The sequence below is a fragment of the Anser brachyrhynchus genome, assembly GCF_964034855.1.
Source record: "Anser brachyrhynchus genome assembly, chromosome: 19".
Lineage (NCBI taxonomy): Eukaryota > Metazoa > Chordata > Aves > Anseriformes > Anatidae > Anser > Anser brachyrhynchus.
This window is the reverse complement of record NC_137712.1, coordinates 12357307-12381228: the sequence shown is the minus strand read 5'-3', so window position 1 is coordinate 12381228 and position 23922 is coordinate 12357307. Positions and strand designations below refer to the sequence as shown.

At 47.9% G+C, this 23922-nt stretch overlaps 1 protein-coding gene across 14 annotated transcripts in view; it reads right to left on the bottom strand.

Annotated features, from left to right (window-relative positions):
- LOC308180458 (dual specificity testis-specific protein kinase 2-like) overlaps positions 1–23922 on the bottom strand; it is a 105136-nt gene that overhangs the window by 54711 nt on the left and 26503 nt on the right. For 6 of the 14 annotated variants that reach the window (XR_013940957.1, XR_013940958.1, XR_013940959.1 and 3 more), the window contains exons 2-9: positions 20567–20766; positions 15832–15953; positions 15638–15686; positions 14462–14611; positions 12967–13140; positions 12301–12384; positions 10862–10948; positions 9125–9341 (exon numbers count right to left, since the gene is read on the bottom strand). Coding sequence is in view for 6 of the 14 variants with exons in the window: in XM_080562191.1 (XP_080418317.1) it covers positions 9240–9341; positions 10862–10948; positions 12301–12384; positions 12967–13140; positions 14462–14611; positions 15638–15686; positions 15832–15953; positions 20567–20766 (968 nt within the window). In the remaining 8 variants the exon portion in view is untranslated. Of the gene's footprint in view, position 1; positions 5159–8565; positions 9342–10861; positions 10949–12300; positions 12385–12966; positions 13141–14461; positions 14612–15637; positions 15687–15831; positions 15954–20566; positions 20767–23922 lie in introns of those variants that run through there. The other 8 variants (XM_080562186.1, XM_080562190.1, XM_080562189.1 and 5 more) reach the window with 6 other exon arrangements.

The window sequence follows — 23922 nt, the reverse complement described above, 5'->3', positions numbered from 1 at the left end:
GTCGGTGGAACCAGAGTATTTATTTGTGTTATGTTCCTAAAGGTTACAGGTTTGTTGTGCTACTTAGTGCACAAATGTGTAGCAAGGTAATACTTACAACATTGGTAAGCCTTAAAACATTGAGTCCAAACCTTGTGAGTGTGGGAAAAGTGAAGAGGCCGCTCACCCAGCACATGGGTGACATGCTGAGAAATAAATCTGAGGTTTTGCACATCCCTGTACATTAGGTCCTCTCCCTGCTCACTCCTCTTTTTTAGGTACATGACAAAGTGCATGTCTGAGCAGAGAACGCACTGAATTTCCCATAGTCACTTCCCTATCTCCAGAGGCTCAGTTATGTTTTTCTCTTATTCCCAGTGATATATGTGCCCTCATCAGGAGCAGGACCAACATCCTACAGCATCCAGTTCTGTCTGACCAGATCAGCCACCAATGTTGCTGTCCAGGAGCAGTCTCTCAGAGAAGCCCATAGCACTGCCACAGACAACACTGAGAACCACAAGCTCCTTTGTGGAGACATGAACTGATGCCGACACCCGCTATTTTAACCTAGCTAAAAGTGCTGAATCCCCATTCTCTGGTCCCCCAATACGTTTTCCTCTTATTACACAGAAACCTTCAATATTTAAATTTCAGCTCTGAAGGACACACAGGTTAGTAGGTTTAAGAGCACACCACGAACAGTCTACCCAAGTCCATCTGGTTGGTTTTCCTACACCTTCACTTGGTGAAGTGAATATTTCCATAGAGGAAATACTCAGGTATTTATTTGGGGGGGGGGGGGGGGGGGGGGGCATGTGACAAGCCATCACCAGTGTTGGGTGAGGTAGTTGGTACCTGTCTGGAGAGTGAGATTCTCCTGCATCCCCTAAGCTAATGCAGTAGGCTAGCACTGCATCCCCTCCAGCATGAGCCACAACCTCTGCAAGGCAGGAAAATGCTCTCTGTTGATACAGGCATGTGGGGAGTGGGAGTCGCCATGTGGGAGTGGGTCACAGACATCAGCCAGGAAGAACTGAAGCACTAGGATTCATGATATGTCTCCCTGGAGAGACATGTGCCATGTCCCCAGACACGCTAGTCCACTTGGACTCCCTTTGTAGCTAGTTGGGACTACTGGCAATGATGCAGTCTGGGATGCAAGTGACCCTAAAGAAGATGCCTAGCAAATGTGCTGGTGCATGGAGCTGGGGGGGGAGGAAGATATTGTTAGGAAAAAGAAATGGACCTGGAGTGAGTACACCACTGCTATAACTGGAAACAGAGGAATGACATCTACCCCTACAGGGTCTCCAAGATCCATCTCTGCTAACTGCCACAACTACCAGCCCAGAGCTCCCATCTTGACTCATGGAAAGGTTATCAGTCCTCCATCAGCTCTTACACCTGACCAGTGAGGGAAAAAGCAGAGAAGAGACTTGAGACATCCTAAAGGACATGCCCTAAAGGAATATGCTCCCCAAACTGTCAGGATACCATCTAGTCCCTCTTGTTTGACATCTTCTTGACAAGGTTCTCCCCAGAAGAAAAGCAGAATGGCCCCCGTTGATCAGTGACTGATACTGGCTACTGCTCATCTGAGCTTTTCTTCCATGTCCTGAAAAGCTTATGAATCAGGCTTGCATCTTTTGTTTCAAAACCCTCCTCTTCTCCTACACTTACAACCCAGAAGGCCAACTGCATCCTGGGCTGCATCAAGAGAGGAGAGGCCAGCAGGTCAAGGGAGGTGACTGTGCCCCTCTACTCTACACTTGTGAGGCCCCACTTGGAGTACTGTGTTCAGGTGTGTAGCCCCCAGCACAAGAAGGATATGGAGATGTTAGAGTGGGTCCAGAGGAGGGCCACAAAGATGATCAAGGGGCTGGAGCATCTCTCCTATGAAGAAAGGCTGAGAGAGCTGGGGCTGTTCAGCCCACAGAAGAGAAGGCTCCGGGGAGACCTCATGGCAGATTTTCAGTACTTAAAGGGGTCTTATAAAAAGGATGGAGAAGGACTCTTTACTCGGGCGGATAATGATAGGACAAGGTGGAATGGTTTTAAACAAAAAGAGGGGAGATTTGGATTAGAGGTTAAGAAGGAAATTTTTCACTCAGAGGGTGGTGAGGCACTGGAACAGGTTGCCAAGAGAAGTTGTGGATGCCCCATCCCTGGAGGTGTTCGAGACCAGGTTACATGAGGCTCTGAGCAACCTGATGTAGTGGATGGCATCCCTGCCTACGGCAGGGGGCTTGGAACTAGATGATCTTTGAGGTCCCTTCCAACCCAGGCCATTCTATGATTCTATGAAAGGAAAAGCAGCCCCCCAGCCAGATCAGGGCTGCTTCCAGTGATACCCTCATGCTTTGTCTGGGACATAGAAAGACCCAGCAGGCCAAGCCACCCATGGGATTACTGCCAGCCTCCAAGGGCTCCACAGCAGCTTTTTCCAAGGAAGAACACAGCAGTTTTGCCATGTGCAAGTGCCCAAAGATTTCACAGCTTGTAAGAATTGAAGTTGTGTTTTTGCAGTGGAAAAATCCACTAACCTTGCACATTCAAAAGTGATTGTACAGGCATAACAATGGCATAACAGTGGGGGTATGTTAAGCAGAGAAGGGGACAGTGGAAGGTCCCATTGTACCAAAATAAGCAGGATGGCTAAGAAAAACAAGACAAGCAGTTGCAGAATCAGAAAAAAATAATAATAATAATAATCATGGGCCCCTCCAGTTACGAGAGAAGAAGAAATAAAGGGGAAAAGGAGAAATTAAAGGTCGGTCAAATAAAATTTTACATATATGGTATAGCAACAAGCGCCAAGTAGGTTGTGAACCTGTAGTACTCAGCCAATGAGGAAACAGGGAAGGACTCAAGCATCTGGTAATAGGGGATATAAGGTTATGATACGCTCCTGCTTGCAGGATGCCCACCATTGCAATCACAAATAGAATTGTTACTTCACTGAAATCCTCGCCTGAGCCCGTGTTATTGGCTGCAGATTGTTTCTCACAAACTGAGGGCTCATCCAGGATCCAGTTGCGTTCTGGGGACACCCGTTACCACCACAGCAGGAAGGCATGCCCTGCTGATTTCAGTGGTCATGTGCATTGGTGACAGTGGTTCTGCAGAGAGCTGACAAAGGAACCGAGACTGGTTAAGAAGGCAGGATCAGTGAAGAACTAGGGAAGAAATGAAGGTAGGCACTCCGGTTTCAAGAATTTACCCAGTAACTCTGTGCACAGACCAAGATAAGAAATACTAAGTATTGCCCTGGGAGTCAGGTAGGACTCTTGTGTGAAGTGTGATTGAGACACACTTTAGTAGGAAGCAAGTGTGGAGTCCCAATCTGCGGTTCTGTAGCTCCACAAGAGGCGCAGCCAGAGATGGACGAAGCAAGAGGTAAAAGGGAGAAAGGAAGAGTCTTGGGAAAATCTGGTGTACAATACCCCCCTGCATGGTAAAGTGCTTGGCAGTACGCCAGAGAATCTACTAAACCCATAAGTGTACGGTACCCTGTGTATGGTAAAGTGCTTGGCAGTACACTCCCATTTTCTAGAACTGGAACGTTAGTGTGTGGTGCCCTGCAGGAGGAAAAATTTCTGTAGCAGCACACTGGCAAGGGCTAAGAAAAATGGGAAATAAGTGTTCCAGGGGACAGGGAGATATCCCTGGGGCAGTGCCTGACAGTCCTTCAGGAAGAATGATAAGAAATTGGAAAAATAATCCCAAAATTAGAGGAAATTATAAAAAAGAAAATGATTAAATACTGCGTATTAATCTGGACAAAGGAACCAATTAAGTAAACAGCCGTATTTTGGCCAAAATATGGGTCTGGTGAAAATTCAGGCTTTAAATTTATATGTAAACAATAAGATTCCTTTTTCCAAGGAGGAGTCAAGTTATGCTGCTTGCTGGGTGCAGGGGATAAGTCAGTTTTTATTGAAAAGGAGTAGGACCAGGAGAAAGAGGAGTCAGAGGAAAGGACAGGTAGATAGGAACCCTTGGATAATTTACCCTGTCCCTATAATCCTAAAATTGCATCGGCGGCAGCAGCAGCCACTCCAGGAAGGGAGACAGGAACTGCAATTAACACTTCCTTCCCTACAGAAGGAGCGCACTCTAGGCTCTGGCAAGAATTAGAACAATGTAGAAGATATATTGATAATTTCCCATTCCCTGATACTAACAGTACTAACACTCCTATGTATCCTCTTAGGGACGTACCAGTGAGGCAAGCACAGAAGTGAATTCCGCCCCCCCCCCCCCCCCCCCCCCAGCAGAGAGGTTAGAATTTTTAAAAAGGAAATAAAGTCTTTAATTGAGGACCCTATAGGATTAGAGCAGTTAGATCAGTTTCTAAGGCCTAATCTGTATTCCTGGGGGGGAAATGATGTCAATCTTGAGTATATTATTCACTGGAGAAGAGGGGGAGGGGAATGATTATCCAGAGTGGAAGAAGGAGGAGAGATTGTTTGCTGTTATAAATTCAAAACAGGGGAATCAGGACTTCTCAGAAAGCTAGTCCCACTGAGAGCCCCTGATAAATGTAAAGGGTTCAAGGGTTGAGATATGGACAGCAAGATCACTCTACAATTATCGTCACAGGCAAAACAGACTTAGCATAGGGAGATTAATAAAATTTATTACCTATTGTTGATGGGCTGGAGCAGTGAGAAACAAAGAAATAAACTGGGGGCTGGGGGCACCTTCCCCCATTGACCCTACTCCACCTCCTCCCTGCCCTGAGTAGTGCAGGGGGCAGGCACGAGTGAGGGCTGCAGTCAACCCGCATGTGGTGCTTCGTTTCTACCACTCCTTCACAGCCACTCTCTTCCCTGGTCCAGTGCAGGGTCCCTCCTGCAGGATGCTGTCCTTCCTGCAGGATGCAGTCCAGGAAGTTCCTGCAGAGCACTGATGATAACTTTTTGACACAGGTGGTCGAGGAGCCAACAAGGACAGGAGAGGTGTGCTGCTGGATCTTGTCCTTACAAACAGAGAAGGGCTGGTTGGAGATTTGAAGGTTGGGGGCAGCCTTGGCTGCCGTAACCATGAGATAGTGGAGTTCAGGATACTGTGAGAAGGAAGCAGGGCAAGAAGTAGGATTGCAGCCCTGGACTTCAGGAAAGCTAACTTTGGCCTCTTCAGGGACCTACTTGGAGGAATCCCATGGGTCAGGGCCCTAGAAGGAAAGGGGGTCCAAGGGAGCTGGTTAGTATTTAAACATCACTTCCTCCGAGCTCAGGATCTATGTATTCCTATGAACAAAAAAAGCAAGCAAAGGGGGCAGGAGAGCTGCTTGGATGAGCAAGGAGCTCCTGGAAGGACTCAAATGGAAGAAGAAAGTATACAGAACGTGGAAAAGGGGACAGGCCACTTGGGAAGAATATAGGGACATTGTCAGAGGATGCAGGGATGTAATAAGGAAAGCCAAGGTCCATCTAGAGTTAAATATGGTAAAGGGTGTCAAGGACAACAAGAAGAAGAACATATATATCAATAGCAGAAGTAAGACTAAGGAAAATGTGAGACTGCTGCTTAATGAGGTGGGTGCTCTGGTGACAAAGGATACAGAGAAGGCAGAAGTACTGAATGCCTTCTTTACTTCAGTCTTCACTGCTAAGACCAGCCCTCAGGCATCTCTGATCCTAGAGACAAGAGAGGAAGTCTGAAGAAAGGAAGACTTTCCCTTGGTCAAAGAGGAGCAGGTCAGAGACCTCTTAGGCAAACTGACACCCACAAATCTGTGGGCCCAGACAGGACGCATTCACGAGTGCTGAGGGAGCTGGTGGATGTTACTGCTAACCCAACATCTTTGAAAGGTCTTGGAGAACAGGAGAGATGCCTGAGGACTGAAAGTAAGCCCATGTCACCTGAGTCTTCAAAAAGGGCAAGAAGGACCCAGGAAACAAACAGCTGGTCAGCCTCACCTCCATCCCTGGAAAGGTGATGGAATCAATCATCCCAGAGATCATCTCCACGCACATGGAGCAGAAGGTGATCAGGAGTAGTCAGCATGGATTCAGCAAGGGGAAATCATGCTTAACCAATCTGGTAGCCTTATACAATGGGATGGCTGGCTGGGTAGATGAGGGGAGAGAGCGGATGTTGTCTACCTTGACTTCAGCAAGGCATCGACACTGTCTCCTCATAGGCAAGCTCAACAAGTGTGGGATAGATGAATGGCCAGAGGTGGAATGAGAACTGTCTGGATGGCAAAGCACAGAGGGTTGTGCTCAGCAACACAGTCTAGTTGGAGGCCTGTAGCTACAGGTGTCTCCCAGGGGTCAGTACTGGCTCCAGTGTTGTTCAACTTTTTCATCAATGACCTGGATGATGCAACAGAGTGCACCCTCAGCAAGTTTGCTAAGGACACAAAACTGTGAGGAGTGGCTGATACCCCAGAGGGCTGTGCTGCCATTCAGAGGGGCCTGGGCACGCTGGAGCACTGGACAACGTGGAACCTCATGAAGTTCAACAAAGGCAAATGCTGAGCCCTACACCTAGGGAGGAATAACCCCATGCACCAGTACAGGTTGGGGGCTGACCTGCTGGAAAGCAGCTCTGAGGGGTAGGACCTGGGATTCCTGCTGGACAGCAGGTTAACCGTGAGCCAGCAATGTGCCCTTGTGGCCAAGAAGGCCGACGGTATCCTGGAGTGCATTCAGAAGAGTGTTGCCAGCAGGTCAAGGGGGGGGATCCTGCCCCTCTACTCAGCCCTGGTGAGGCCTCACCTGGAGTACTGTGCCCAGTTCTGGGCTCCCCAGTACAAGAGGGACATAGAGCTCCTGGAGTGAGTCCCGCGGAGAGCTACAAAGATGACGAGGGGACTGGAGCACCTGTCCTACAAGGACAGGCTGAGAGAACTGGGCCTGCTTAGCTTGGAGAAGAAAAGACTGAGAGGGAATCTTATCAATGTCTATAAATATCTGAAAGGAGGGTGTCAAGAGGATGGGGCCAGACTCTTTACCGTGGTGCCCAGCGACAGGACAAGAGGCATCAGGCACAAACTGAAACACAAGAAGCTCCAGCTGAATAGGAGAAAATATTTCTTTACTGTAAGGGTGACAGAACACTGGAGTAGGTTGCCCAGAGAGGTTATGGAGTCTCCTTTGGAGATAATCCAAACCTGCCTCTATGTGATCCTGTGTACAGTGTGCTAGGTGGCCCTGCATGACAGGGGAGTTGGACTAGATGATCTCCAGAGTTCCCTTCCAACCTCAACCATTCTGTGATTATGTCCATCCCTTGGTAGCCAAATACACACCCTGTGATTTCTGTCCCACCACTTTGCTGCAATGATGGTGTTGTCTGGCTGTCACTGAAGATGCACAAGTACATACATAAAGTTTGTGCTGCCTTTGCAGCCCTTTTCATTTAGGGGTCCAAAGCCCCCAAACTGGTGCAAGTCAAAAAGTAGCCACTCTGCCTTCCTCCAAGTTGAAAAACTTCCTTTATTTTCAGTCTTCTACTTCTCAAGGCTTTGCTCCTTGCTGCTAGCAGTATGAAGCTGGGAGGAAGATTTTTGCTGAGTAGTTTTACTGTTGAGCAGGAGGTTTCTTCTGCACAGATGTCAACAGCATGATGGCAGCTCTGGGGAATGAGAATTTCTCTGGACATGTGGCTGAGACAATGATTCTGGTGCCATTCAGTGCATTTCATGTCAGGTCCTGATCATAAGGAAATCCCTAGGGAAAATGCACCACTCCTCCACAACATCTCTGTCCTGGCACACTAGTGACACTCCCTTGTACAAGCACCACAACACAGAGATGTTGGGCCATATGTGACACCAAATTCTACTTCAAGAGCTTGAGATGAGACTCACATGTAGGTCTATACCACTATGTGAGAGCACATCATTCCTCCCACAAGGCTGAAAGCTCCATTGGGTTATACACTATACAATTACTTTCTCATGGACAAATGAAGGATCCTTGCTCCAAGAGCTTACGGTCTACAAGAAGAGAGCCACTGCTCCACCACTATACAGGCAATATGCCTATTTACACTCACAAAAATTTTGGTCCTAGTAGAACCTGTCTTTCACGATGATGGTGCAGCCATCGGCTGATCTGGAGACATGAACTTGTCTGCTCAACTCTCTCTCTTAATTTGCAGTGCCAGACCATTTCTTGCCATTATTCTTCCCAGCTCTGGTTTGGATCTGCAGACCTAGCAACCTTCCTCCAGCCCACAGAAGAAAACACAGAAGAAAGTACCAAAAGAAAATCCTTTCATGGCTGCATGAGCCCTGGGGCCTGCAAGGGTGTCTAACCGCTGGAGAGACAATGGGATGCTCGACCAGGCAGAGGAATAGGTGAGATACTGCATAATGCCAGACCCAACTCTCCCCTGCTTTGGCCTCACAAGCTGTTGGCACTGTGCTTGTCACCATGTATTTGCAACAGGATGAGAGGTGGGGAGGCAGACTCCTGAACCCAGACTCCCATCTCTGAACCCAGACTGAGGACAGTGGGGAGAAATCCAGACTGCTACAATACTGGGACAACTCTGACGTGGCATGTGCCTGACAAAGCTTTTATGATAGGAGATATTAATTGGTTAATTCATATCTTGAGGAGGCACACCCTACCCATTGCCTCGGCCCGGTGCAGGTGAGCACCCTGTGGATAGTCCCAGCACTCCAAAACTTTGCCTGATACTGATGCATCCTGTGTACAATGTCAAGGAACCTAGTCAGAGATTTAGAACGTACCTGTCCTTGCAAGGCTACCAGATGGGTGTTGTAAGGCTTTGAAATATAAGGCAACCCTGAGGCTCACTGAGTGTGTCAAAGCCCTACTCCTTCACACCACAAGGACCACAGCCTCCATAGAGGAGATTCCCCAAGGCCAGAGGGGATATGGAAGGGGAAGACCCTGAGTCCAGGGGACACGTGGAAGCAGGAGAGAACTACATTTCTGTTGGGTATTTGGAAAGCATCTGCAAGGGAGTTCAGGTCCCTGACCTGCCCCTCCAGGATCATGTGCTTTTAACAAGCAAATGAACAAAAGCTGCTTGAGTCTGAATTACATCTGTTAAAAAACTACCTAAGAAATATATACCCTTGATAAATCCCTTCTCCATTTTTAACCACTTTTTCCAACCCAGAAATTAGAGACTGAGACTATGATTAAATAAATACCAGTGTGTCACTTGGCTGTTCCCTTTCCCACCTTCCTTCTTCACTCCTGACCCTCCAAGACAGTTGATTTACAGTTTGTGCAATACTCCACCAGGCCTTGCAGGAGGCCCACAGCTCAGCCCAAAAGCTGATTTTCCCTCCTAGGCTCCAGGCTCTCTGCAACATCCTCCAACTCATCCAGGATTTCGGAGAAAGATGGCCTCTTAAACGCTTCCACCTGGAACGAGAAGGGAGAGGCTGAAGATGACACCCTGGACAGGAAAGTGGGTGCTGTGCAGCAGCTCTCCTGGGTCCCCCATGGCTGAGCAATGACATTCATCCATCATCAGCACTGGCCTGGGCTATGCACCTGCCAGCAGAGCTTTCTGGCATTACTGCACAGTGATCCAGGCACAGACTGCTGCAAACGAGCAGCCACAAGACAGATCCCAAGGCACAGTACAGCACAAGCAAAGACAGCAAGATGCTGAAGTCATGGTGTGTCAGGCCAGGTTTCAACAGGGTGCGGGAACTGTTCATCCCAAAGCCAACCTGAACAGTGCAGGGCCAGGGGTTGTGCACGGGAAAGACTGGAGATAGGTGTCAGGAGGGAGATGTCTCATTCCCTGGGCTTTTTCATGATAGTTGGAATCTGTCTTGTCTCCCTGACACAGGTCATTGTCAGTGGGCTGTGATCCTCCCGTCCTCCCAGTGCCATTGGCGTATCCTCAGAGTTAGGGTTTGTCCCTTTTCCTTTTGAAGGGCAGAGAGGTCCAGGCCCCCCTCCTTCTCTTACAGGAGAGAGTATACCTCACACCCTGCTTGGAGAACCCACAGTTTCTTCCACAAATGCAAGGGCTGCCAAGGAACACAGCCTGGGGCACTCGGGCACCTCCAGCCCAGGCCCCCACTGTGCCATCCTGAGGCTGCCCTTGTGCCTGGCCCTGGGGAAGCCAACCCGCACCAGAACCTGCCCAAACCTGCACATTGCACAAAAGCAAATAACAGCCCCAAGAGCCATTTCTGGCACACGCACATTATCAATCAATTTGCATTAGGAAACTGTGATACAATATCAGAACACATACAAACCAAAGCAAGTTGTTCATGTGAATTACTCCTCTGATCCAGGGCGAGTCATTCACGTGTCCTTGGGACTCGTGCTAGAATTATTTCCATTTGCTGCCTTGAGCAACAAATTGAGTTGCATTACGATCACCTAGTTTCTCCTGATTATTGCCTTTTTTTTTTCTCCTTCCTTTCAAAGATAAACTTGAATCCTTTCTTTCTACTTTGCATCCTGAGGCAGCACAGGGAGGTCCCCCAGCTTTCACCTTTACCTTTTATGCCAAAGCAACACAGGTTGGAGAAATTTGCTCTGATGATACCTGCAATGCTGGTAATGGTGAGGCAGTGCCTTCCAGAGAGAATCAGCTAGGTGTCTCTGCCTGCAGTCTGGCTAAGTGGGGATCAGACATAGTCACCAACATGCTTCCCACTTTGGGGTTGATATACAAGGGAACAGGCAGGACCTTGTGATGTTTTGGGCTGTAATACACAAACCGATCACTTCTCCGAAGTGTTTCTTAGGGCAAAACTATGCAATGGATGAAAGCATACTACTGCTCCAGGAAGACTTCTTCACTTCAGAGCTTAAGTGGCAGAGCCCTGTGTGCTGGCACTGAGAGCATACTCTTACAGAGGTGTGATACAAACCCAAGAAAACCAAGAGAAAAAAAAGTCTAGCAAGAATCTCACCCGACAGCAGCTAGCAGCAAGGTCCATCACCTGCCTGGGGCATTCACTGATCATCCCTTGGAAGGCAGCAACATCCAAGCCGTAATCCTGTTGAGGAAGGGGTAGAGCATGGGTCAACAACCAGCCAGGAAGAGGTTGAGTTGGCCATGACTACATGCAGTCAGTTATGCAGCCTCCCCAGGAAAACAGGTAAAATAGGTCTCAAGCCCCTCTCTTACTCAAGATGTGTCCTATATATCCTTTGCTTATTGAGATGGGCCTTGTCTGGGTTTTATGCTTTTCTTAGCTGCAAATGCCATCCTCCTTCCACCTCAAAACCACCAGGATAAAAGGGTTTTACAGTAAGAAGCAAGGAAAAAGTAATCAACGCTTGAGCTATGAAGTCCTTTAAAGGCTCTTCACCCTTCTCAAGTTGTTAAAGCAAAAAATGTTCATGGATTAAAGCTGATTAATTAAAGATTAAAATGTTCATGGTTTCCATCACAGCTATTTTAACTATGGCTATGCAAAGGTACCAGCTCTGCCAGGAGGACACAGATGGTAAAAGAGACGTTGAACTAGGAGAACGTTGCAACATCCTTCTGCTTGCTCTGTGCTCTCCCTGAAGTGCAATGTGTCCTCCTGGAAAAGCTCAGAGTAAGGCAACAAGAACCACAAAGGTAGAAAACAGCATGTAGAGCAACCAGCACTGGGTGAGGTGCTGAGCAGTGGTTGCCAAGGACAGAAACTGTAGATTATTTGGTGTTCCAATGACAACCGATTGAGGGGATCCAGCCAGCTGTTTCCATAGCTACAGCTTAGTCCTTTCAGACATCAGAGTCCCTGATACATAATTCTCTTCCATCTTACAAATGGAGATGCAGTTTTAGTTACTGTTCAGTCTTGCAGAAACATCTAATAATCTCTGGTCATTACAGGTTCATTGCTTTTTTCCTGAAGACTGCTTGGAAAGCAGCAATTTGCTATTTCCTGATGGATTTTTCACCCTCATTCTGCAAAAACCTTCCCTTCTCACTTTGTGGAAAGGAATTGTTGCAAATACTGAAAAAAGGCCATGTTTCTAGAGAAGCCCACTGTTTTTACATGAACTGTATATTAACCCTAATGTATCTGAAAATAGAAATTCACAATGAAGTTGTGTTTGACCTGCCACTTCAATACAGAAGCTGAAATGTCAAAGCCAAATGAATTATTGGAATTAAGATCTCTAAACAAAACTGTTGTATCTCATATTGTTGATTTAACAAAAGTTTTCAAACTACAGATGATTCCACTTACACACTGAACATTTTGTCACCAGATTTTCTCAAGAAAAACACTCTGGAGAGAAATCTGAGCGTGCACATATGCCTGTGTGTCAGGTCTGCATGGCCCAGAGAGAAACCACAATCTGGTATCATGGAGAAAACACTGTTAAATTTGGCTGCAAAAATCATTACCTGAGTCCTGGGAAGCACTTCAGGATCAGCTGGTATCCTGCCCAGGATTTCACAAAGGACAATGCCAAAGGAAAACACATCTACCTGCAAGATGAGGAGAGGTAGGACCAAGCATACGTAGAAGAAGCAAAGCATGCAAATGGGAAGTACCGATGACTGGGTTCTTCCATTAGTTAGCCAAGAGCCCATCAAAGGTGTGTTGAAGATGGAGGCAGCAAATCAGTTGTTCTCAGGTGAACTTATGCTTCTGAACCCACCCAGAAACACCATAGCCTCACTTGGGGCTGAGCCTTATCTTTGGGAAACATGGACCCATGCCACACTTCAACGTAGTTGGTGCTTCTACCGTAGCTCTGGCACCCCCCATAGATCCCACAACAGCTTAGGCTGTAACTCTTCCAGCATATTCTTCAGAGAGGCTTCAGTGTGTTCGTCAACAGCAGTAATCCATTTCCCTAAGAGTTTAACTTAACAAGGCCACACATGCAATATCTAAGTTGCTATGCAGAACATTGTTGAACAAAGGTCCAGATAGCAGAGCTACGTTTCCTAGGGAGGGAGGGAGGGAAAGGCTTTTCTGCTGTTGGAACATGTCACCAGCAGACATCCCTCATTCTTGCTCAGGACCTCTGATGATGAACAAGGAGCTGGTAAGCACTGCCATACCTTCCGGTCATAGGGCTCTCCCCGCAGCATCTCAGGAGCCATCCAGAAAGCAGAGCCCACCAGAGAAAGCTTCCTCTCCACATCCTTCACAGGCAGCTCCACCACCTCTCTGGCCAGCCCAAAGTCAGTCACCAGTGCCTCACGGCCCCGTGGCGTCACTCGAATGAGGCAGTTCTGAAAGGAGGCCATGGGGGGTAAAACATGAGATGCCCAACAAGGAAAAGCCTGCACACTTCACTGTGCAGCACCTCACTGGCCCTCAGCCCCTGCCATTACTGGCTCTCCTCTCACCAGAGGCCTGCATCCTGGCAGCACACATTGACCACATCTGAAGCCAGAAAAAGTCCTTTGAAGTAGCAGTTCCCTAGCCTGTGTCCATTGGAGGCTTTTGGTTCACCATCCATCCCATGCCCAGAACTGTCAGGAGCCCTCACCATGCAGCCCTGCTTGCTCATCACCACTGTGCCTCAGCCTACCTCCTGATACAGCCTTCCCAGACTCAGTGCTGGCACTCCATCCTAACTAACCTGAACGGAGATCTGCAAAGTTACCTGATATGAACACAACGATCCACATCCTTTCATCTGAAAGAGACCTAGAAATGTGCACATCAGCCTTGTTCACTGTTCAGTCAAAGGCAGGCAGATCAGTCACAGCCCTTCTCGCTGCCCAGGGTTGTACGTCCCTAACAGTGTTTTCTGGAGGAATTTCTACAAAATTATCTTACAGATTCTCAGAAACCCCAGTGGTTTCAACCTGTTCAGTTCCCCAGGATTTCCTCTTGGCATCTGCTCCCAAAGAGCTAGCAGAAACTATGAATATCTTCTCCAGATGGTTCTCACGGACAACTAGAAATCAAGTAAACATAATATACACTTCTCTCCTGTATCTTCAGCCATCATCACAGCAGATTTCCCAGGTCTCTCCTGGGAAGTATTAACTTTTTTCCAGGGCTGAACCTCCATAGTGAGACAGAAAGGACAGGCAGGAACCTGCAACACTCACTAACTTTCCACAAGCATATCCCAAACTCATCAGTTATCACCAAACAGGAAATTGCATCTCAACTGACTTCAGAGCACACGTGCCACGAAATCCATCATCAGAATGAAACAGACTCGTGCCTTGTCCTCCCATGTAGTTTGTGATTTCCCAGTTAGGAACTGAGCCAACCAAACAGCCTGAGACTACAAAGGCAAGTTTGGTTCCTGTACTGATGCCTTTCAAGACTGTAATGCTTGAATGGCTTCCATGCTGCCGACCTTCATCAATATTTGATTTTTTCCTTAAAAAGCTGAGTCTTCTGCTTGACAAGCGATGAATGTAATGTAATTACAGGTTTTATTAATAAAACTTCCTTGCCTGCAAAGGGATTAGCATGGAGCAGAGGACCAAGAAGAAGCCTGAGGTCTCCAGGTTACAGCCCTAAGTGCCTCTGTAGGGTCCCCTAACATAGTTGCCCTTCAGGGGTGACATCCCCTTTCCAGCTGTGTACCTTGGAGTTGAGATCTCGATGGTAGATGTTCTTGCAGTGCAGGTAGATCATGCCTCTGGTAATGTCAGAAGCTAAGTCCACTTTCTCCTTCCATGTCAAAGTGATGTCTTTGCTGGCCAGGAGCTCCTCCAGGCAACCCCCATTCACATACTGTGAACAGAGACAAAAAGCAGGCACATATGCAGCTGGACACAGGCTCTCCTGGTGCTGAGCTCTCCCTCACCAACCCAGGAGCTCCCTACCTTGGGACAGAGATAATAAATGCCACCGCACACAAGGGTCCCTGTGCATGGTGTAGTGCTAATACCCCTCCTGACACAGCAAGACACTGATGGTCTCTGGTACTGCCCTGCTGCAGGGACTTCTGTATAAGCCAGCATGGCAAACAACTTTCCAAACCTGCACTGGGGACCTGTGCTGTGCCTTCATGACTTGTTGGCAATGGTGGGGGCCCCTTCCTGGGTGCCCACCTCAAACCAGGCAGTGCCATGCAACACTTTTCCTCTGCACATCGCTGCTGAATGCCACTACATTATCTCCAAGTACTTGCATCCAGCCACCTGCTGCCCCCTGCTCTGCCAGGCTCACCTAGCAGTGGTCTCCTCTGTCCAGTGAGAAAATGCTCACACCAGCCCTTGTACTGCTCCTCCCATTGCACCCAAGAGTATGGTGCCAAGGGGACCCTTCCACAGTCTTCACTCACAGGCAGCAACCAATAGGCAAAAAGCCTTTTGCAGGGGCTCAGTCAATGCCTCAGGCTGCTGATGGTGCAGGAACAAGACAAGGCCTCTCCGGTACCGGCCAAGGCTTTTCTATTAAGCCACACCACCACGTCAGAGCCACAGTAAAGTTCCTGCCAGTCTACATCTGCTCTACTCCTGTTCTCCAACCAGTGGCTCCTCTGCTCTTTGGGGTGGTACTAGACCACCCTGAAACACTTTCTGGCTATCCTTCTTGAATCTCATGGTCCTATAGTGACTGTGCCCACTTCAGCCATGAGCAACTGGGGGGCAAAAAGAACCAAAAGGTTCTCTAAGGCAGTCTTACTAGTACAGACTCACAGGCTCAAGTGTCAGATATGCAGATATGCATTACAGGATATCTGCCATCCTCCCTACCAAAGAACTGCACAGTCCTTGCCTGCCTATAGCACACTTACAAGCAAGAAACTTTTACCTCCAGAATGGGGTACAGCTTGTCATCCTTCACACATATCCCAAGGTACCTAAGCAGGATGCACCAAAAAAAAAAAAAAAAGAAAACAAGCCATCAAGGTTCTGTTTATTCCCTTTCCACAGAACTGCTTTATAGACACTGACCAACTCCAGCCCCTGCCAGTGACACCAGTCATGGCCAGAGGATGTGCCCACCTGACAATGTTGGGGTGGGATAGCTTCTGCAGCAGGCTGATCTCACGTACAATCACCTCTTCGTCCACGTCGTTCTTGTAGATCTTCACCACCATCACTTTACAAGCAGCAGCCTGGGTCACCTGGATCCAAGGTTGGAGCAGGACATCTGTTAGCTTACAGATGTCGTCTAGCCCCTCTGGACAACAGTATCCATTCCCAGCCGAGTCCTGAATCTCATTTCCCTGCTGCCCAGAGCTTTGCACAATGATTTGCACAAGGGCAAGGTGCTGTCCCTCCCACACAAGCTCCAAACCAGTGATGTCTGACTTGGAGGCTGGAGACAGCTAAATCCCTACTGTCACAACACAGCACAAAGCTGTTTCTCAACCCAAATTCAAGTGACTTTGGCTGGAGCAATTCCTCAGTCCACACAGAATTAAAGAAGGGCCGACCTTCTCCTCTCCAATGCCTTACATCCAATGGCCCATCCCAACCATAGCCTGCCTACCTCCATCCCTCCTTCCTGCCTGGGTCTGGTCGCTGCACAAGGTTGCTGTCACACTCCTCATCCCCACTGCTTTCTGAGCCCCTGCCAACACCTGGCTCCCCATCTACAGTCTCTGCTAGACAGACACAATGAAGCAAGTGCAGAGCCAGCTCATCTCTCCCCAGTGCCCCTGGACAGAGGCCCTGAGTCTTCTTCCCATTCACATGCTAACCTGAACCTCTGCTGTGGATTACCAGATGTATTTCATACCTAGGCCTTCCCTCTAGCAGGGATATGGGAAAGTAAAGAACAGAAAACAAAATGTTGTTCCTCAAACTTATAACACATAACAGACTGAGCAGGCATTTTTAAGAGGAAATTTGCTGTCCCCCATGAAAGTACCATGGTTGGACAGTACTGCATGTAGGGGTTTCACGCAGGCTGCAAGTCATACAGGGGTCCCCCAACTTTCAGCGTGGACAGGACCATCCAAGGTCCACTGCAACTCATGAAATCTGGGTCGAGGATCCGAATAGCAGATTCCAGATTACATAACAAGGCATTGTGATACTTTAATATTTCAAACATTAATCAAAGTCAGCTTTATGGAGACTCATATATCAGGTATGGTCCACACTGATGTCCTGACATTTGCCCCAGAGTGAATAGAGAATTCAGTGATGTTTAACTTTCTCTCATCTTGAGGTTTATATTTTTTGTTTGCTTTCACGTCAAAATCGTTCAAACAGCATAAGATGGCTTCAAAGCAGCAGTCTGAGACCTAAAGCATCACCCACTGCTCTCTGTGATGACTACTTTAAGGTTACCAGAACATATGAGGAGAACAAAGAGCTGCATGTAAGACCTAGCTAAGCTGAAAGGAGAGAAAGGTTGATTATAATCAGGATCACAAAACAAATTGTCTTGGAAGAAACATGAACTGCTGCTTCCATTCTGAAGGAACACAACCTGACAGCCTGCCTGTATATTCCAGCAGGTCATAAAGAAACCAGGGCTTTGAGAGCATCACCTGATGAGACATCATAACCACAGTTAGTCATTACTCAGGGGGGCCAAACTGGGGGACCTCCAGTTACTGGGGATCAGACTTCAGGCAACACCCACCTCATGCAGAAAGGCTGAACTGCTAGGTCATGATGGAGAGCCCCCTGACTGGTGTCTTCTCCCCATAATTCATTTTTAACTTCTTGCCTCCTTCCTCTCTAGCAACAGCTGATTGCTGGCACAATAATTAGGGTAATTAGTCAATTTTATAGTGCTACCCATCACAGTTCAACAACAGACAGCTCCTTGCTTTGTTAGTCCATAACCCAGCACTAGTCTTCTGTCAGCTTTACTGTTAGCTTAGAAAAAAAATACTGAAGTGGAAATTTAGGAGATAACACTTGCTCTGCTCTGACAAATCAGACGTGTTCCCTATCACAATCCTGACTCTGAACTTGGAAACAAGCTTCTATGATAGAAAAGATTATTAAAATTTTCTTTGTATTGGACAGATCCCACTGAGCTTGGAGAGACTGTAGCACAAGAGATACTCCTAGGCTGACCACAGGCTCACTGAGGCACCTGCGGTCAGAAGGCCTCTTCGAAGCTTGCAGGCTCTAAGACTACCCTGGCCAACCTGGAGCATCCCTTGGCCTGCTCTAAGTCACACCCTGTCCAGTTCTGCCCTAGATCAGTGTGCAGAGAACCCCCCAAGGTATTCTCACTTCATGCTAAAAACTGATGAGGGTAAAGGCCCAGTGTCAGCCTCAAGCAGCGAAATAAAGGTGAAAATCTGGCAGTGGGAATTTGCAGACCATGCAACTGGGAGTGGAACCGTACTTCCTAATGCTTGTGAAGATTTTTGGGGGCCAGAAGATGACATTATTCAGAGGCTCACCTTGGTCAATGCCTTAAACCAGTGCCAGAAAATAAATCACTTTGCATTTCTCTCCTGCTTTTGAGCACCTCAGACCCCACGCAGCAGATAACTGTCAATGAAAGGAGCTTCATGCCTTCCCTGAGCAAAACTTGTACTTGAATAGTTCCTTATTCCACATCAGAAAACTAAGACAGAAAAAGAGGGAAAGTACCTTGTACTCAGGTTACGCATTACATAATTCACTGAGCAGGAGGTCATGCCCAGATCTCTTGGTCTGAGTCACCATGTGAAACCAAGTGAATCTTTTTTCCTCAGGACAAGGGATGGCACAAACAACAGGCAGCCTTTCAGTGCCAGCATCACATACAGAGGAGTCTATGTCCATGTGGTGGGAGTGCTTTGGAAGACAGCATCCGCATTGGCAAAGAGTTTCAAAGGACCATCACCCATGATGCTTTACAGCAGGGGCACTGCTGCTTAGGGCTATGAGTCTACAGGACACTGGCTGACCCAAGAGGAATGTGAGTAATCAGTTACTTTTGCGCTCAAGTCCACAGACAAACGTCAGGTCCCTACAAAAGACTTGTCCTTGTACCAAGTCCTCCTCCACTGTCCTCTAACTATTTAACCCATACCATTGTTGTTTGTTTGTTTTAACATTTCTTTTCCTCCTTCTGCTTCAGGAATTTATTCCATTTTCATTCAAAATCCATGCATCCAGCCCACCTATTGCTGGAATCTCAATTTACTGCCAGGGCAGGAGGAAAATGTCACACACAGGAGACAGCAGTCCTTACTATGAAAACCTGCTAGATAAAGGAAAGAGAAAGTGATGGCAACAATATGCTGTGTAAGTGGGGAAAGGAATTACTGGAGGGAGGGTATGGTGCAGAGAGGTATTGGTCATATATTGCTCCAGTCTGAAAACAGCTGCCATATACCCTTGGCTGGAGATACCCTTTGAACAGCATTAGTGCACTATCGCTGGACCTGAAGAGCACTCAAAGACCATAACACCAATCCCAAATGCAACAAAGGAGGAGACAGAGCTTTAAGAAAGCAATGTGTATTTATCTATCCAACTTGCGTGTTTTCTGCAGCTCCAAGGCCAGATCCTGCCAGTCTGGCTTCACTAGGTTCAATAGGCCACACTTGCTTACACCAGCTAGGGATCTCACACAGTAATGTCAGAGTACTCCTCTGGCAGAAGTATCTTATGGTGGCCGGGAAGAAATATACATTCCTGGTGTCCATCCTGCACCTGGTCAAGATAAGGAGCTAAAAGTGATGATGTAGCCAGGCCCAATTTGTTTCCACTGAGTCTGTGTCACACCCACACACACAATCAAGATCCGTGTCAGCAACAACATTCTAGAGTGTGCTGGAAGAGAGATTATGTGAGCAAATCTGGCCACATTGCAAAGCATTCTCACTTCCTAGGTAGAGGTCCCCCTTTCATCTAGCTGTTCATAGAGAGAACAGTGATGACTGAGGGTTGCAGGGAAAGAGCTCCACGCCCCATCCCTTCACCCCAAATAAGCAATGGTGAGATGCTAAAGTATTCCTCAGCTGAGGAACAGCACTGGATGGGGAGCAAAGCTAGCAACACCCTGAATCCTGTGCTTACTAAGACAGGGTTTAACTGCCATACCAGTGGAGCTTGATGTAGGGAGTGACTCAGAACAGCCCCAGTGAGAAAAACAGATTTACGTTGGTGATACACCATACACATCAGACACAGGCTTGCATGGAGCCATAGATCTCCTGACATGAAGGCAGCAGAGGCAAAAGCGGACAAACCAGCAGCCTGTCCCACTCTGTCTGTACTCCAAGTCACCTGCTCTTCTGCAGTATCACCAGTAACACAGAGCAGGAGAGGGGTGATGGCACTGGCATCTCCAGGAGGTGTGGGTGGCAGGTATTCTGGGAGACATACGCAACTTGATTTTACATTCCTTTTCTCAACATATTTTGTCACAGTTCTGACAACAAAACCTGCACAGAGCATAAATATCCCCATAAGTCATCCAATACCCCTGTTTAGCTCCCTGACAAGCCTGTTGTATTGGTAGATGACAGCCAACAAACATTGCTTGATCAAGTCCTCCTGTCTCATTTTACACTATGGAAGGGAAGATGCATATCAAAGGTGATGTGCTAGGTGCGCAGAGGGGGCGTCCTCTCCTCCCTCACCTCAGCCAACCTGCCAGGGTGAGCCAGGAGAGATGAAGATGAGGAAACAAGCTGGGGGATGGTTCCTCAAATGAGGCACCATCTGCACAGACTCAGCAGGTACTCAGGTGCTCTCACAAGGACTGTGGGCTGCCTATACATCACAGCAGCAGTCTCATGCTGCGTTGGGTCAGTCCCAGCACTTTTACCTTGTAGACCTTGGAGAAGAAGCCACTACCTATCAGTTCAGCGTTGAAGTTTTCCCAGAACTCCAGCTTCCTGACAGCTGTGCGCAGCCTTTGCCAGCGGTCCATGTGGTAGTAGGTGTCAGATGATTCGCCATAGTACTGCATGGGGTCGGAGGGCTCTGGTGTGATTAGCCCTGCCTTGCACATCATGGTGGCAACAGCTGAAACACAGTGCATTTCACAGTGAGCCAAAAGCAGCATTTGTACATCAAACAAATACCTGCACTAGAGACCAGAGCTGGATGAAGCCTCAAGAACAGAGGGGCTGTAAACAAGGCACCGTTGTGCCATGATGCACCTTGAGGTACACGTTGCAATGGGAAGCATCCATGGGCACTCTCCCTCTGATAAGGGCTTAGGCCTGCCATATGCAGGTTTTATTTGGACTTCTTTATACTAGCATTTAAAGATGTCAAATCAGCATATATTCACTTATCCCTTCCAAGGGTCTAGGATATCAGCATGCATCACCATCACCACATGATAGCGCAGCCCAAGAAAAATCTGGTGAATCCTATCTTACTCAGCCAGCTTACACTGGGTTAAAGGCTACCATGTCAAAATTGGGCTTTTAACATAGGTCACATGAGACTTACTAATGAATGCCACATTCATCATCCCAGACCTCTAGACAGGCCTTTGATTGAGTATGCTAGCACAAAACATACAATCCTAAAAGGGTCCTTACTCAGCAGGTACCTTCTGTTTATTACAAGACCTAAAGAATCAAACGAGGAAATGCCCCAACAACTCTCTTCCTATCTGTGTAACCCGAATCTGTCTCCAACCACCCAGTTCCCTCTACTAAATTATCTCGTTTTTCTACTGCTCTGATACTTAACTCTACAGCCCCCTCCCTCCATTCCCCTTTCTGCCTTTAACAGAACCAGGTTCAGACTCCTTCAAAGCCATATGCCATCCTTTCATTCCTCCTGCATCACTTGCCTCCAGTTATTTCCAAAGATGCAGGGGACACAAATCCAGAGGAAGTGGAAAAAGGGCTTCTGACACTGTCTGAGGTCTGAATAAGGTACCTACTTCTAGAAAATTTTTAACAGCCGTTAGTCCACTACAATGTTGTCCTAGCACTTTCCACTCATAGCACGTGCTCAGATTCCTGAGCCACTTTGCCAGACCGTAACTGAGACAACATTTGACAGAAAGGTGAATCTTCAAAGCCTCCACCTGAAGCAAAGATAAGCTCTGACCTTCCTAAGCTCCTGTCCTAGGTGCTACACTGCAAAAGGAGCTGTATTAGCATCCCTTGATCTCATGGATTTTTTCAGGACTACTTCACTTTTACAGAGTGACATAAAATCTGCAGAGACATGCATAAAATACTTGCGCTAACCTCCACATCCATCCACAGTCCAGCAGTTGCTGCAGCCAAGATTCAAAGAGAGAGATGCCAAGTGGGGACAGACAGATGTGGTGTCAGGGCTAAGCTGGGACAGGAACTCAGGAAGAGCTGAGTGTGGGTGTGTAGATGGTACTGAGCAGGGCAGAAATCCCTGGTACAAACAGCAGGCAAGCTCTGGGCTGAGACTCAGGGAGCTGCACAACAGGGGAACAGCAGCACGAAGTTCTGAAATCAGCCAAACCTGAAAGCTGCTGACACTGGACAGTCCCACACAGACTGCAAGAATCTAGTCCCACCAAAATCAAGACAACACATGGGCTCCTACTTCATTTCATAGCAAACACCTGTAGGACCAGGGCCCCAAAGCTGCCCATGAGCAGGAAAGGTCTCATCGCCACCAACCAGTGGGCATGAAGAGTGCTGAGATCAGGCATGAAGTGTGAAAGAAGTTAGAGCACCCTGCTTTACACCCACTCTGACTCAATGACAGGCAAGCCAGGAACCTCATGCGATGGGACACTGCTGCAGGGACCTGCCTGGAGGTTTTTGTCTCGGGACAGTAACTACTTCTGACAGGCAGCCCTGACAGACCCCTCCCGCACTGCCAGCACCCAGGCAGCATGCCACACACCAGTGCAAGGGAAGGAGATCATTCAGAAACAAGGGAAAGAACCAACTTCACAAGTCAATCAAACTCAGCACTGCTAAAAGACACCATGCTCTGGCTGTGTCATTCAAGGCATTACCTTTCCACAGGGACAATTAACCCAGATCTCTCTGGCATGCAAAACAGCATGGCTTTGGCAGGGCTGGGGGCATGGCTGCAGCAGGGCAAGGCACCAGCATAACGTGGTGGCAGGATGCAGCAAGGTGCTATTTTTCACTCAAGGTTGTGCTCAGCACGCAGAGCCACTAAGCTGAAGGGTGGACACAGGATATGCTTCAGGTCCAGGACAAGTGAGCAGTGTTTCACACTCAGACAGCAAGAAACAGAGGAGTTCCCTTACATTCTGCAGAATTGGCCAGGACATAAGTGGACATTGCCAAGCTGGATGGGTCCTGATGACCTCATGCTGCCAATGAAACATGAAGAAGGAATGGCAAAGGGTTGCTCTGAGCAGCAGGAGACCTTCCAGTCTCAAGAATGCACTCTGAGGGTGCACCCAAGCTCAGGACAGAGGTTTGCTCTCTCTTGCTGTATGGATAGAGAAAGAGTCAATGCAGCAAGCCACAGACTCACAAAGGAGCACCAGTCACTCACTAACAGAGCTGTGGCGAGTACCACACCCCCAGCTGCTGCTCTAGCCCCTAGAGACACAAACACTTAACCAGCAGGCTCTGAAAGCCTCTCCTTCTACTATAGTAAAGAAAAGAAATGGAAATTAGAGATTTTCTTCTGTATAGCAGCACACGTACAGGTGCCTCTCTCCCCTCACCTCCTCAGAACCCTTCCTGCCTGCAGGGTGATCCGGCACAGGCACAAACAGGTCAAGCAAGATCCTGGGGGGCTGCCTCTTCCATGGGGAATGGCTTTCTTTTCAGAGGCCTCTCTGTTCAGTGCTTTTCCCACATACCATCTCTTCCTGCCATGACCTAGTTCATCAATTGCCCCTTTGTCCACAAAAGGATCCCCACAACATCCTCAGCATGCTGGGAATGGGCCCTTGTATTATGCTAGTGAGTGGGAGCCAAGACTTTATTTTCTTTTCTTAAATGTGGCTTTTTGTCCCCAGATTAGTGTTGACATGTAGGCTGGGGAAGAAAACAGCCTTTCGAAATGCAAAGATTTATTTCAAGGCTTCCTAGGAGCCAGGGAAGGAGGGGCAGAGGGTGGGAGAGGGATGCGGAGCACTAAGGTCTGTCTCAGAAGAAAAGCCTGCACCAACAGGCAGAGCACATCCTCATATCATCCACGAGGTTTGAAGCATCCAAACCTGTACTTCTGTCTGAGTGAGCA